The 15,085-nt window shown below is 41.7% G+C and overlaps 1 protein-coding gene across 1 annotated transcript in view; it reads right to left on the reverse strand.

Moving 5' to 3' along the window:
* PAK5 (p21 (RAC1) activated kinase 5) overlaps positions 1–15,085 on the reverse strand; it is a 101,993-nt gene that overhangs the window by 8,151 nt on the left and 78,757 nt on the right. Inside the window, exons 4-5 of the mRNA XM_007086817.3 lie at positions 13,156–13,289; positions 9,023–9,149 (exon numbers count right to left, since the gene is read on the reverse strand). Of these exons, the coding sequence (XP_007086879.1) occupies positions 9,023–9,149; positions 13,156–13,289 (261 nt within the window). The remainder of the gene's footprint in view (positions 1–9,022; positions 9,150–13,155; positions 13,290–15,085) is intronic.

Here is a 15,085-nt window from a genome sequence, read left to right on the forward strand (position 1 = left end):
AGCTTCAGGATGGCTTTCAAGACTTGAAGAAAGAGGCTAGATTTGTGAAATGCTGCAGAAGACACCTTCCTGAAAAGTCCAGTAGCTGTGTGACCTGTTAATCATCAGTAGTCACCAGTCTTGGTAGAAGAAGCCAGTTATGCCAAGGCAGGGACCAGAACGGAACAAAATGGGTCTAATATCCTTTACTTTGAATTCCCATAAGCCACATTTGTCCCTTATTCTCCCAGACCCTTTGAGAAAGAGGGTGGTAGGAAGTGGTAATATGGAGTAGATGGTGGCCAAATCTGAAAGACTGAGGTTCTAAGGTATCAGCTGAAGCTTATAATAATGTGGTTGAACTTTGACAATGTTTAAATTATTGAAGCAGGCTAAATTTAATGGACTGAATTAAAAGTCTTTTTTCTTTTCTTTTCTTTTCTTTTCTTTTCTTTTCTTTTCTTTTCTCTTCTCTTCTCTTCTCTTCTCTTCTCTTCTCTTCTCTTTTCTTTTCTTTTCTTTTCATCAGTGGAGCTTTGTGAAGAGGTGCAGATCAGTTTTAAGAAGCAGAGAAATTAGGGGCACCTGCGTGGCTCAGTTGGTTAAGTCTCTGACTCTTGATCTTGGCTTAGGTCATGATCTCACGGTTCATGGGATTGAGCCCTGTGTCAGGCTCTGCCCTGACAGTGCAGAGCCTGCTTGGGATTCTCTCTCTCAAAAATAAATAAACATTTAAAAAAAAAGAAGCAGAGAATCTATAATTGATGGTGCATGCATGTGTGGTTATTTCCAAAGCTTTGGTGTGAATAAATTTGCAATCCTACTATACAGACAGTGGAGGGGGAACAATTTTGCCAAAGCATATTTTTTGCCTGTAGATTTTAAAAAATATGAATTAAGGAGGTGAATGTATCAGCATTTTGGTATTGGCAGCTTTTAATACCTCTAATGTGGCTTTCTTCTTCTAGACATAAAAAAAAAAAAACAAAAAACCCAAACCCGCCAGACTAATAATTATCTCGGCAATATGTAAGGTGAGAAACTGAAACTCAACACTAGGAAGCTAGGCCTGTTCCTCTGTTGTAGAAGTGCAACTGCTTTTACATGATTTTTTTTTTACTCATCCAAGGACATAAAAGAGACAATTCTCTAAAAGAACATAATTGCACACAACACTCTTCCAAATAAATCTGAAAGTAGATAATGGGAACTTAAGTAATGAGTATAATAAAGTACTGTAGGGAGATCTTCAAAGAAAATCACACAGACTCTAAGCTGAGCCTTATTTGAGATAGAACTGTACAGCATGGTGTATTAGGAAACACTCTGTCTCACTAATGCAGTTAGGCTAAGAGACTTGTAGCTAGAACATGGCCAACCCCTAAAAAAAAGGAGGAGATGCAGCCTGTTCCCCACGGGCCAGACAAGAAACCAGAGGTCAGAGCTCAAAGCTGCTCTTTAAAGCTGACATCTTGTTCATCTCAGTGTGCCCTGGCTAGGAATCAGGGGCCACATAAAAACATGGGTGATGGCTGGGGGGAGAGTCTATCTACAAGATAGCTACAGGTTTAAAAGAGAAGGTAAAACCCTCATTTTGTAAACTGCATACACTCTAAAGAATTCATGCATCTGCTCTAGGTTTTGCTAAGGCAAACAGATGGATGCTTTTTGTGCCTGGTTCCTGGGTTCTTCCTATAAGGCAATGGTACTCAAAACGTGTAGCATCAACATCCCGTGGGAACTTGGGAGAGATGCAGGTTCTTGGGTATCATCCAGTCTGGCTGAATCAGAATCTCTGGGGTGGGGACCCAAGAATTTGGTTTTTGGCCAAGGTTTTATGCTCACTAAGGTTGAAAGGTTTGAGAACTTCTGTTTTAAGAACAATGGCCCAGGGACAAAGGAACAGAGAAGGGTAACAGAAGGGGCCAGATGGATGAAGGTGTCTCCAGCTTCTTCAGCTCCTCAACCAGAGAGGAGAGGGAGGCCATCACAGCAGCTAAGGTGGACCAGTATAGTGGCCTCAGCCGGCTCCTCTGCCATTTGACTAAGTGGGACAGGGTGGGAGCTTGCCCAAGACTGTACAATGGTATTAGAGGAGGACTCAGACCCAGTCTCCTGACTTGTCAGGCTGTGTTTCCTATGTAGGAAAAGCCACCTCTGTGGAGTAGCAGGGGAGAGAGAGCACACAGAGCCTGGGTATATCTCAGAGACTATGGGAAATGAATGAATTTATGCAAGGTATGGAACATGTTCCCATCTTTCTTCATTTAGAAAGAGCTTCTTGGAGATAATCTTCAGGTCTTCTAATTGTTAAAATTCCAGTTATTTGAGAGACAAAAACACTCAAATGCCTAAGGGGGCCAGGCAAATTATCAATGAATTTAATGGGTTGGGTGAAGACCATGGAAAACTAGGGGTACATGCCTTTGGTGAAGAGACACTGACTTCCAGATGATTGTCAGGGCATAGTACAGGGGGTGTGGAATAGTCACAGGCCCTTGTTGACATCTATGGCCACTTTTCTACCCTTTACCCTCATTTTAAATCCTGTGAAAGAGAGGGTACAAACACATTACATTATCTCTGGAGGTTGGATTAGTTCAGCCCTTGCCCCCTCTGAGCACATTGTGAGACAAGGATTCAGTGCAAGTCATTTACTGGGGAGACATAGGAAACACTGGTAGTGAAACGGAGATATATAGCAGGGAAGGGAAGGCAGTCAGTCAAAGGTTAGTTACCACTGTGGGAACTAGAGCTCATTCCTGATGAGGAAGTCTGGGAGACCACAGAACAGTGCCTCAGAGCTAGTCCACACAAGGACAAGAGAGCTGGGTATTTCTACAGCAACTCCCATCACTTAATCCTGGGCTGCTCCTAGGGAACATGAATGTTAATTCTCTGGAATTTCTAGCCTTCTGTGTACTGGGAGAACAGACTGCAGTAGCTGGAGAAAGTCCCCAGAAAAAGGGATGCCAGTGGTGGCACTGGGAGATAGAACTAGTGAGTACTGAAAGACGGAGTCTGGTGAAGGTATGGGTGTGGCACCAACAGCATTCTCCAAGGCGCTATTCACCCTCATCACACCACCGCCATTACTGCCATGTGTGAATTCAGGCACACTGTTGTCAGATACTTAGATTTTTTCAAATGTTTATTTATTTTGAAAGAGAGAGTGCATGAGAGCAGGGGAGGGCAGAGAGAGGGAGAGAGAGAGAATCCCAAGCAGACTCTATGCTGTCAGCACATAGCCCAACTGGGGGCTCGATCCCATCAACTGTGAGCTCAGGATCTGAGCCAAAATCAAGAGTCGGATGCTTAACCGACTGAGCCATCCAGGTACCCCAGATACTTAGATTTTTTATTTATTTATTTATTTTTTATTTTTTATTAAAAATTTTTTTCAGTGTTTATTTTTGAGAGACAGAGAGAGACAGAGCATGAGTGGGGAAGGGGCAGAGAGAGAGGGAGACACAGAATTCAAAGCAGGCTCCAGGCTCTTAGCTGTCAGCACAGAGCCCAACACAGGGCTCGAACCCATGAACCGTGAGATCATGACCTGGGCCGAAGTCGGTCGCCCAACTGACTGAGCCACCCAGGTGCCCCAAAGATACTTAGATTTTTTAAAGGAAGACAGGAATCTGAAATTTTATGTGAAATGTCCTGGTTCGTGAATTGTGGCAATCAAATTTTAGTTAAAAAAAAGAGGGCCATAAAAATCACCGTGTATGTCCCTTTTCAATATAGGCACTTGGCTTAATAGATCATGGGTTTGAATGCCATTCTAGCCAATGAATTTGGTAAAAGTTAAATCATTCAGTGTCTAGTGGCTCCTAAGTATCATCTCTCAAATGTAAGTCTTGGGCCAAAGAAAGATCATAGATGAATTTAATTAAAAAGGGGGTATCATCCTCTCTGAGCATCTACCTTGTACCTGGTTTTCTTTGACCGGTTTTACACAGATTACTTCATGTAATTCTTGCAACTGCTCTATTCATTTTCCTTTTCAAACACCAAATACCACCCCCCTCTTCCCCCCGCTAAATGCGAATTAGTGACTCACTAGACATTATTTCTGCAACAGAAAAACAGCGAACGGTTTAACTTTGATAGCAAATCATCCCCTTCTAGTCTTGGAAGAGGCCAGAAAGGATTTATCCTTTTAAAAGAAACCTGAGCAATTCACTGTCTTTTCTAGATTTTTTATTTTGAAATAATTCTAGATTCATAAGAAGCTGCAAAGAAATGTGCACACAGTCTTCCCTCCTGCTGGCATCTTATACAACTGTAGTATAATATCAACACAAAGAAAGTGGTGTTGGTACAGTCCATAGAGCTTGCTAGGATATAATCATTTGTACATGAACTCATTTATGTATGTAGTGTGTGAGTGTGTGTAAATACTCTGCAACTGAATCATATTGTAGGCTTGAGTAACAACCCCCACACTCAAGGTACCCAACTCTACTGTCACCATAAGACTCCTTGTGCTGCCCCTTTACAATCGCCCTGCAGTCCCTCACCCCTGCAACCACTACGCTGTTGTGCATCTCTATAATTATGTTATTTCACAAATGTAATATACATGGAATTATGCAGCATGTATCTTTTTGAGATTGGCTTTTTCCCCCCACTTAGGACAATTTCCTTGAGGTTCATCCAAGCTCTTACATGTATCACTCATTCATTCCTGTTTCTTTTTGCTGAGTGGTATTCCATGGTATAGACAAATCACCATCTGTTTGACCATTCACTCTGTGAAGGACACTTGGGTTGTTTCTAGTTCTGGGTTTTTATAAATAAAACTGCTATAAACGTTTGTGTGGAAATTTCTGTGTGAAAATAAGTTTCCATTTTTTTTTCTGGAATATATGCCTAAGAATGCAATTGCATGGAAAGTCCATTTTTAGTTTTGAAAGGAACTGTTTTCCAGAGTGTCTACTATTTCACATTCCCATAAGTGGTATTATCACTATTTTTCATCTTAGCCAGTCCTCTAGGTATTAAGTGGCATATCCTAGTTTTAATTTGTACTTCTCTAAGGGTTAATGATGCTGCACATCTCCCACCAAGAAGAAAACTCAGTATACAGCTTACATGACAATGCTTTCCAGAAAAAGCCAACAATAATATCCCCCAGCCCATGAGCTCTTCTGACCATATAACTCGATCCTCCTCCCACTGGAGAGGGCTTTACATTCCCTCCTCCTGAGCTGGAAGGCCTGTAGCTGCAGGAGAAGTGGCCTTCGGGGACTTTGAGGCTGGGTCATAAAAATTCCACGTGCTTCCATCTTGGTTTTTTGGAGTCCAGCCTCCATGCTGTGGGGAAGGCCACCCAGAGAGGTCACATTGTAGGTGTTCCAGTTGATGGCTCAGCTGAGTGCCCAGCCACCATCCAGCCCTGACTACCTGACATGTAAGTGAGGAAGACTTCTAGATGCAGTGTCTCACCACGAATCAGAGCAGTCCTGGCTAGTAGAGCCCAGCCAACCGCCAGAGCCATGTAAAAACACTGAAGTGACTTTCAAGACCCTAAGCATTGGAGTGATTTGTTACAACAACAATAAGTAAATGAGAATGTTTTCTCCACTGCAAAACTTCATGCTCTAATAAATGAGTACGAAACAAATTAGTACAAAATTTTCTTGAAGTAGCCACACTCTATCCTGATTCTTACTCTTTTTTCAAATTTTTTTAGTAATTTATTTATTTATTTTGAGAGAAAGAGTGCACATGAGTAAGCCGGGAAGGGACAGAGAAAAAGGAAGAGACAGCGCAAGTGGGACAGAGGCAGAGAGAGGGAAAGAGAGAATCCCAATAGGCTCTGTGCTGTCAGCACAGAGCCCTATGTGGGGCCCAATCCCCTGAACTCATGAGATCATGACCTGAGCCAAAATCAAAAGTCAGATGCTCAACCAAGTGAGCCACCCAGGTACCCCTTGGCTCTCATTCTTAAAAAAAAAAAAAAATTCCTTTCTCTACGGAAACTGAAGGAGCCCACTAGAGTCAATATGGTGTGTGTGTTGTCCTGAGGTGTGAATGAGCACACTCTGGGCAACATGGCCAAGAGCCACAGGATCCACTCCACATGCTGCTTGTTGCCTTTTCTGGAACACTCTCACCCTGACAGCCATTGTACCTACTCCCTCAGTCTCTGCTGTAGCATCATCACTTCAGGGGGACTTCTATGACCCCACACTTTTATCACTTTCTACCATATCCTTACTCTGCTTAAATTAATTATCGAAAACTTAGTGCTTATCACCGCCTGCCTGGAGATGATTTTATTTGTGGATTTATCCTACCCCCATGTCCCAAATAAGCTTAATGAAAGTAGCAGTTTTGCTTTGTTCACCTGTAGGACCTAGAACTCCCCTGGCACAGAGCAGATATTCAGTGAGTATTTGTGGAAGGAGGGAGCGAGCAAACCAGTAAGACTAAAAGCACTTACCATGTGCCAGCCCCCAGGAACTCTTTGCTGGGTACATGGAAATGCAGGACATGTTTGAAGCATAGGTCCACCCTCAAGAATGACACCGAATGATTTAATAACCTTTTGTACATTGTGGGGAGGGGAGATCTTTAAGCTGATTTAAATGAATTATCTTAGTCTCATGTCTGATTTTGACATCTGACATGTACTTGTAGCAAGGAAGTCTTTGTCAGCAGTCTCCAGAAATAAGGGGCAAAAGCCTGGCTTGAAATGGCCCAGCTTTTTCTTTTTCTTTTTTTCTGTAAGCACCAGTCCTGAGGGCCAAGCTGTGGACCAGTTCAGTGCTTTGTAAATTGTGTTCTGAGGTCATGGAACCTCGCATAAGTACTTTCCTGAGTCCGGCCAGGGGAAGGTTCCAACCCATTTCCCATAGCACCCTGTCTGGGAGAATGTGCAACATGGCCACATACCTTTCTTCTCCTTGGACCCACATCCCTTTGCAATGTGACTCTGCATCTTCTCTCATCAACAGGTAAAGTCTACTTCCCTATCCCATGCATCTAGGCTTGACTGTGTGACTTATTTTGCCCATAGGGACATTAGCAAACAAGATACAAGCAGAGGGTTCAAAAGTGTGCACTGAGGCTTGCCTCCCTTGCTCCTGCTGGGAACCTTGTCATAGACACCATGGAAATAAGCCTGTGATAGTCTGCTGGGAGATGCAGGACACATGGCGAGTGCCGGTCGAAGGAGTGAGGCCATCAGCAGCAGGCTGGCCACAGAAGCAAGAGTGAGCTCAGCTGATGCCACATGGAGCAGAGACAAGCTGTTCCAGCAGAGGGCAGCTCAAATGCTGACCCAGAACTGTGAGCGAAGACATGGTTGTCTTTTTAAGCCACTAAGTGTAGAGTGGTTTGTTATGTAGCAAAAGCTGACTAAGGCATACTCCCATATCCTCTTAAAAAAAAAATTCATGGGGCACCTGGGTGGTACAGTAGGTTAAGCGTCGGACTCTTGATCTCAGTTCAGATCATGATCTCACGTTTCATGAGTTCAAGACTGGTATAGGGGCTCTGTGCTGATGGTGCGGAGCCTGCTTGGAATTCTGTCTCTCCTTATTTCTCACCCTCCCCTGCTTAGGTGCTCTCTCTCTCTCTCCCTCACAATAAATCAATAAAAACTTAAAAAAATTCAGCCATAGTAATGCAAAAAGCAGTACTTAAAACCGCCCATTAAAAAATAATTCCAAGTTTGCAAGTATGCTATACAGGGAAATGTGGGGGAAAATGGGAAATGGTATTAAGGGTGATCTTTATTCTGTCCTTTATACTTTTCTGAATTTCCTGAATTTTCCACAATAGAATTGACAATCTCTTCAAAACAAAAGAGATTTCGAAACAATCTTTTCCCTTGAGAAAAGCCAAAGTGCTTCGGCAGTTTCTTCTGGCTGCCCTCTGATCATTCTTGGGCAATTCTAATGTGACATGAACATTTTCCACATGGCTGAGGTTTTAAAAGACAGGTATATTAAAGGGACAGCTGGCTCCCTACATGCCATGGCCATTACCTCTGGGGGGGAGTTTCAGGGAGGTTAAAAGGGTCTAGATGATGAAAATCTATGCTTCAAAACTCTTCCATCTAACTAAGACTGTCTTGAAACGTCAACTCATTCATCCCCTGGCTATTGTATTCTATATCCTTTTGTAACCCAGCATGGCTGATGAGTTTCAGCAGAATCCCTTGAGCAGGCTGTAGTAATGGGAAATGCAGAAATCTGGGCCTGGGGATAAGCTAGTGTGATGGATATCTTTTGTTTGCCTTTCCAGATCTATTCTCCTCCCTTCTCTGAGCCCTGGGAGGCCAACCTGTGTTGACCTTACTGATGGCTTCTGATTGGGTTCAGCCAATGGGGAGAACCCGTAAGGGACCAGAAGAAAGGAATGAAGTAAGGTTAGGCATTTATCCTCCCAGCTCCGATCCTACAGATTTACCGTGGTCTGTCTTCCACCAAAGATCAGAGTTCCTGCCAGGCATCCCACTTCAGACAACAATGTTTATTTTCAGATTCCAGTAGCCAGTTCCCTGTCTCACTTCCTCAGGCAGGGGGTAGTAAGAGTGGCACTCCATTCTAGAGTACCACACTAATCCTCATATTCTCTTCCTTATGACTTGTCTACATCTGCCGACACGGTTATTAAACTCTCCTCAAGTTGTCTGCTGGAGTTTGTCTCGTATTTCCCTCAGGAACTCTCAGAGATATTACAGACATGCACAACCCCACAATGAGGGTGGACAAATCCCCAGAAAAGTCCTCTCTTCTCCCCCAACAAAAATAAGAACAAAGAAGAAAAAGAAATTTTCATAGTTTCTATTACTTCCTACACTCATTGTTAAAGGGGAAAGTCATCCATCAAATTCAGATCACAGAGAATTCTGACTAACAGAATGACACAGAGAATAGTAATTTCCTTTTGGCGAGCCTTCTGGGAAGGGCAGTGGGTGACTTGTGAGCAAGGAAACCTAGAATTATGAGAAAGTATTCTCCGGAGGAGAATGCCCATGATGGACAAAGTGACAAGGTAAACCATGTAGAGGCCAAACATGAAATCTTACCCGGCCATCACTTGTCAGGAGGATGGAGTCACTCTTTATGTCCCTGTGAATCACTCCTTGATTGTGAAGGTAGGAAAGAGCTCTCAGAACTGATAGACAGACGGTGGCTATCTGTTCTTCATTCATTCTAGAAAGGAAATAACATTTAAGGAGTGAAGACAGTTTTAAGAACATCTTTGAAATGATCAAGAGAGGCAGTTCCCTTGGTTCTATTGTACCAGTCCATGCTCTCCAGCCCATGTCTGGAAAATCTACAGGCAAGTACAAAGAAATCTTAGAATGTGACTCCCAGAACCTAAGGCTTGGCACTGATGATGACAGGGACCAAATATAAGCCAAAGGAAAGAGACCCCCCCCTACTGCTGGCTTTTGGGTCATTAATGCAAATGTACTTCCTTAGACTCTCATGGGTAATTCCTTAGGTATTGTACAAACCTCCAGAGTCCTACAGAGAGAGTGTACTGAATACAGCCAACGTTTCAAGTATGCCTGTTAGGTGACCTTGACCAAGCCCTTTTAACTTCCTTGGGTCTCTTTTTTTCCTCATCTTGGAAATGGGGACACCTATGGTTCTCTTCAAGGCTGGACTCAGACAACACAGTCTTTGGATCTCAAAGATGCCCTAGCACTAGCCCTGTCTCTAGGGGCTAGAGATTCCTGTTGCTATAGGTCCTTCCATCAAGAAGAAAACTGGCCTTAGTTAGTTACTAATAACTGTGAATGGATGACACTTGAACAAATGGATCATGGGTATGGGAAAGGCAAGCACAGCACTGGATATGTGCTCCCACATGTCATCGCTGCACCCTTCTGAAGAAAGGTTCTGGTTTCAGAGGGGATTGAGGTCAAGTAACCTGCCTTAGGTGTCACACAGCTAAGAAACTGACCAGACCATGATTCTAACCCCACTTGTTTTTGAGTTCAGACCCATGCATTTCCACTGTCCCCATGGCATCACGCTGACATTGCAATTCATATGAATGGCTTTTCAGCCACTGAGGAACCTAAGTGGGAAGAATTAGTTGAATAGCAGGGGCTTCTTGGTACCCTCAAAATGACGCAGGGAGGTATCTGCCTAACTCATCTGGGTATAAAACTTCCTTCCTGTCACACACAGCGTGAGGCCTAGACCAGATAGCAAATGTGGAAAGAGCTCCTAAAACAAACCATCATACAAAAAGAACACTGTCAGGAGAGATAGAGGGTGTGACTGACCAGAGCCCAAATTTAAGGACTGACTTGAAAACCAATCCCAAGTAACTCTTAGCTCAGCAGGACAAGGAAACGGATGACCCTGAATTTGTGTCAGTCTTGTTGATGCCAGCAAACCCTGAGTAAAATTAGGATTCAAAGTAAAATCCAAAGAGATGACCAACTGGGAGAATGTTGAACATATAAAGTGGATGGGTATCCCTTCTCTTCAAAGAGACTTCTTCCAGTAATGCATCGGTCTGTTACAAAGGCAGGCAAGAAGAAATGGTCTTGTCTGGGAGAGTGGAAACCTACAACTTCTGTGTTCTCAGTTTTGTATGAGTGGGCTGGTTGTTGCGCTTTATTGTTTTCAGATGACAACTCTCCCATCTTCCCACAGCAGAGCCCTCAGAAGTCTAGAGCATCATCAGCAGGGATAAGCGCAAATATACCTTAAAAATAATTCAAAAGCAACAATCACCTTCTCTAGTAAAATTCATTCTTCTTGGATTCCATGGGATTCGAGTTATTTGAAGCAGGCATAAAGATTACTTACAGGTCAACTACAACAAAAATTAATCAAATCTGAGCCCCCATCACTGACTGAAAAATCACCTTTAACTGGCATATGTGACAAATGCTGCTGATTCTGAATTCAGTGGCTTTGAAATTTTCGTACAGGATCCACTGTAGAAAGATTGTGCTTTCCTAGTCTTGCAGGAAGGAAGCCTGAATTGGGATAAAGATGCCTCAGTTCTGTAGTCAATTCCAAACTCAAAACTTGGCTCTGTTTTGAAGAGGTGTGTGGTTTGAAAGGTTACATGAGTTAATGTATGAAGTGCTTGGCACTTCCTTTTGCCTTCTCGAGAAATCAGTAGGATGTAATTTAACAAGATGCTAGGTAGGGCCAAAACTTTGGCACGCATAGGAAATTCCTGAGATTCTGCATTTCTAACAAGCCTCTAGGTGATATTATGCTGTGATTCTCCAGACCACACTTTGAGTAGCAAGGGGTTAGATATTTAACTAATCAGTCAATCATTCAATGAAGCATTTATTGAATATCTCGTATAGGAAACTCTTTGAATGATTTAAGGATTAAAGTCTAAATTCAGGATTAAAAGGATTTCAAGTTCTAAATATTCAGTGTTCCTTGACATACAACGTCTCCCTGCTCTCTGGAGCTACTCCACTTTCAATGGAATATTATTGACAAAACTGGATGGAGAGAATAGGAGAACATAATGGATTCCAGAGAGGCTAGCTCTTAAGTGGATCCCACCGACACACAATAAAAACTGAAAAAAAACAAAAAAACAAAAAAACAAAAAAAAACCCACCTTGACAAAGAAAGGGCTCTAGAGAGACATGCATAGCTATCTGAAGCTCTCCAGGACAAGAAAAAAGTTCTCTCCTTTGGACATATTCTTATTAATTTAGACATAAGTCACATTTGCCTTATGCTTAGGTTTCTTCAGTATATTTTTTTTCTACAAGTTAAGATGATCTTATGTATTTTTTGGGTGGTTGTGTCCAATGGCTATACCAACAGAGATCTGCCATCTGAAATGTTGGTGATAAATGTTCCGTGTCTTCCCTCATGTTCTTTTGTTTTTACATAGTCTACTACAGACCCAGAGCTATAGGTGGTAACAATGGACACATCATCTGATTTTAGTGGAGAAACAGCAGCATATTCTACCCCTCACAGGGCCTCCCAATACCTTCTTGCTATTTTGCTTCCCGCCTATTGTTCATTTGGGTTCACTTATGATTTAGGCACCGTCAGCTAACATTCAATGCCTCTCCTTCTTTAAAATCATCCCCTAATACTTTGGAGTTTTATTTACTACCAAGAACAAATTTAAGTTTCCCAAATGTAACGTGTTTTTTTCAAAAAATAGGTCTGTTCCTTAGTCCCTTGCTTCCCCAAGGCAGTCCATGAATGAGGAGAATTGGTGTCATCTGGGAGCTTGTTAGAAGACAGTATCATGCCCCTTCCTATTGAATCGAGATCTGCATTTTACTAAGACCCACAGGCACTTTGCATGCACATTAAAATTTGAGGAACACTGTCTTAGCACACACTCTGCCTCAAATCCCTTTCCCCCCCATTTGCCTTCCTAGGAAACTCCTGTGCATCTCTCAAAACTCATCTTGGTTATCACCTTATATTGGGAATCTTTCTTTACTCTCCCTGTTAGAGATATTCAGGTATTCTTCTTTGCTACTTGTATACATCTTTCTAATTCTGCACAGGTATTATAATGTATTTATTTCTAATCTGTGACTTCCTTGATGGAATATCTTTGAGCCTTAATTCTTTGTATTTTTGTATCCCCAGCACTCAGGAAACAGCTTGGCACATCAAAGGTGATCAATAAGCCCTTAATGAAATGACCACAACTGATACATCAGGGAAACAAGGAGCAGAAGTAACAATGACAATTAACCATTGTTACTTGCAAGACTATTTAAAAATAGAATTGAAGAATTTCTATTATGTAGGTTTCTTATTATGACATAAAACTCTGACTCATTTCCCACCTGCCTCCTCCTTACCCAGGTACCCTTGGTGGCACGAACACATAGCAATAGCATGGCAACTCATAATAAAATTAAGTTTTTTAAAAAAAGTATGTAGGAATGGGAAATTCTATTATTTGGCACCAAAGCCCATTCTCAGCAGCTTTCTGATTTTAAATCATTGGGTATTAATGAATTTCTGGAGTGCGAGGAGAATAGAATGTTAATTGAATGAATGAACTACATACATGATATTACAATAGGCACTTAGGGAACATAAATAAAAAGGGTCACCCTATTCCCTGACTTCCAAGGGCTCACAATTTATAGAGTTCATAGAGATAGCCATTGAAGACTTACCCTGGAGTAGATAATAAGCACTTGGAATTTTTTGTCTGGATAATGAAGAGACATACCTGGTATGAGTGACAATGTCTGTCAAGGCACCGCCTTCTAGAAATTCCATGACCACCCAGAGCTCGTCGCCAACAAGGTAGCTGTTATACATGTCAACCACGTTGTCATGGTGGTAATCCCGCATTATCACAACCTGGGCAAATGGAAAGATGCTTTTTGACTTGTGACGGTGAAATTTGGCTTTCTGTTCTCTTGTGGCCACATCTGTGCTGTGAGTACAATTGATTAAGAAATATTGATTTGGGGGGAGATTTATTCAGGAGTCTACTATAGACAAAAAGACAGCATTGAAGGCAGCTAGTAGCAATAGAAAGGAATCAAGTTAGTAAATTCAGAGAAAATGGCAGAGCACCCAGGCACTGGGTTTGGGGATAATAAGAGTGAAACAGGCAGAACCCTGGCAAGGTTTGTACTCATAAGAGGGAGTTTTGTTGACTGTTCTGGGGGGAGGCTATTAATGGGGGGACAGGATTCTAAGAGTCTCCTTCAGACTACTCAACTATTGGTTAACCTGGCAAAAGCATCACCAACTCTAAATTATAAATGAGTGAATGATAAGTAGGTCTCACAAGTGAATGAAGTAAACAGTAGGTGTGGGGCCACATGAGGCTAACTTAACATCTTGGGAGAAGATCTGGGTTGAGTGTGAGAGAGGTTTGGGCTGAATACTAATGATAGGTCTTGAGGGTAAAAGCAAACATGACTCAGGCATATAAAAGGCTAACTTGAACTTGCTTCCTGGGGAGAGCATCCAAGAATTGCTGCCCTGTGGCTGTTTCTGGTGACATTTTCAGAATTAGTGCTGAATAATAAATTACAAAGTTATCTATGTTATATTGCTCTGTCTGCTCTAGCACTGTGATTTGGAAATAAGTTCCAGAAATCAGTATCGTGGAAGTGACAAACTGAAGCCCACCCACCTGGTGTTCTCTATGAAATGTGGAACATAGGAAAACACGAACCCATGGGGGCTGAAGACATGTGGAGGCCACTGATGGCCTCACATGAGCCTCCATAGAAGAGGGATCCAAAGTCACATGTGATTGTATTTTTATAATGTCTGTTAGGGGATATGGGTGGTATATCCTTTGTTAGAGACTGGCATATTATCTAACATTGGAATCCTGACTTGCTATCTTTAAGACTTAAATTTTCCATCCACAAAAGCTCATCTCTCTTCCCTAAGCTCTCATAAAAATCAATCGATGAATATTATTACAAAACATTTTGTGTCCTTAGACACAGGAACTCATGTTTTTCCACCTCTGTGCATTTTAGAGCTCTCAAGTGTGAAAGGGGGATGAAGAAGTGGAAAATATGTGAAACAAACACATAGAAAAAGGTTAATTCCTTAACATATCAATAGTTCTTACTTATCAATAAGACAAATGCTACCACCCTAATTGAAGACTGCAAAGGATATATGGTTTAATGAAGAAATAAAAATGGCCTATTAACACATAAAGATAAATTCAGCCTCACTAGTAATAATAGTGTTAATTAAAGCAAGAAGATTTATTTATCTCTATCAGATTAACAGAGATCACATGACAGTATCCAGTGCTGGTAAGGATGACATAAGACTATATCAGTGAGGGCCCTCATTGTTACAAACTTTCTGTAAGTCAATACTTTATATTACTTTCTCTAAAGAGAAAAAATATAGAAATATTGAAATATTAAAGTAGCTATTTCTTGGTTGTGAGATTATGGGACATTTTCTGTATTTTCCACAGGAAGAATTCATTATTACTATAGTTAGGAAAACATATCTTAAATTTCCCAAAGAGTGATAATCTGTCACTAAGCTGACCTCTGTTTATTGAGATTATTTTTTAAATCTTTAATTAACAAAAAATTTAATGTCTATTTTTGAGAGAGAGAGAGATTGAGAGATGGAGACAGAGCTGTCCAGCACAGAGCCTGATA

This window comes from Panthera tigris, chromosome A3 (genome assembly GCF_018350195.1).
Source record: "Panthera tigris isolate Pti1 chromosome A3, P.tigris_Pti1_mat1.1, whole genome shotgun sequence".
NCBI classification, from domain to species: domain Eukaryota; kingdom Metazoa; phylum Chordata; class Mammalia; order Carnivora; family Felidae; genus Panthera; species Panthera tigris.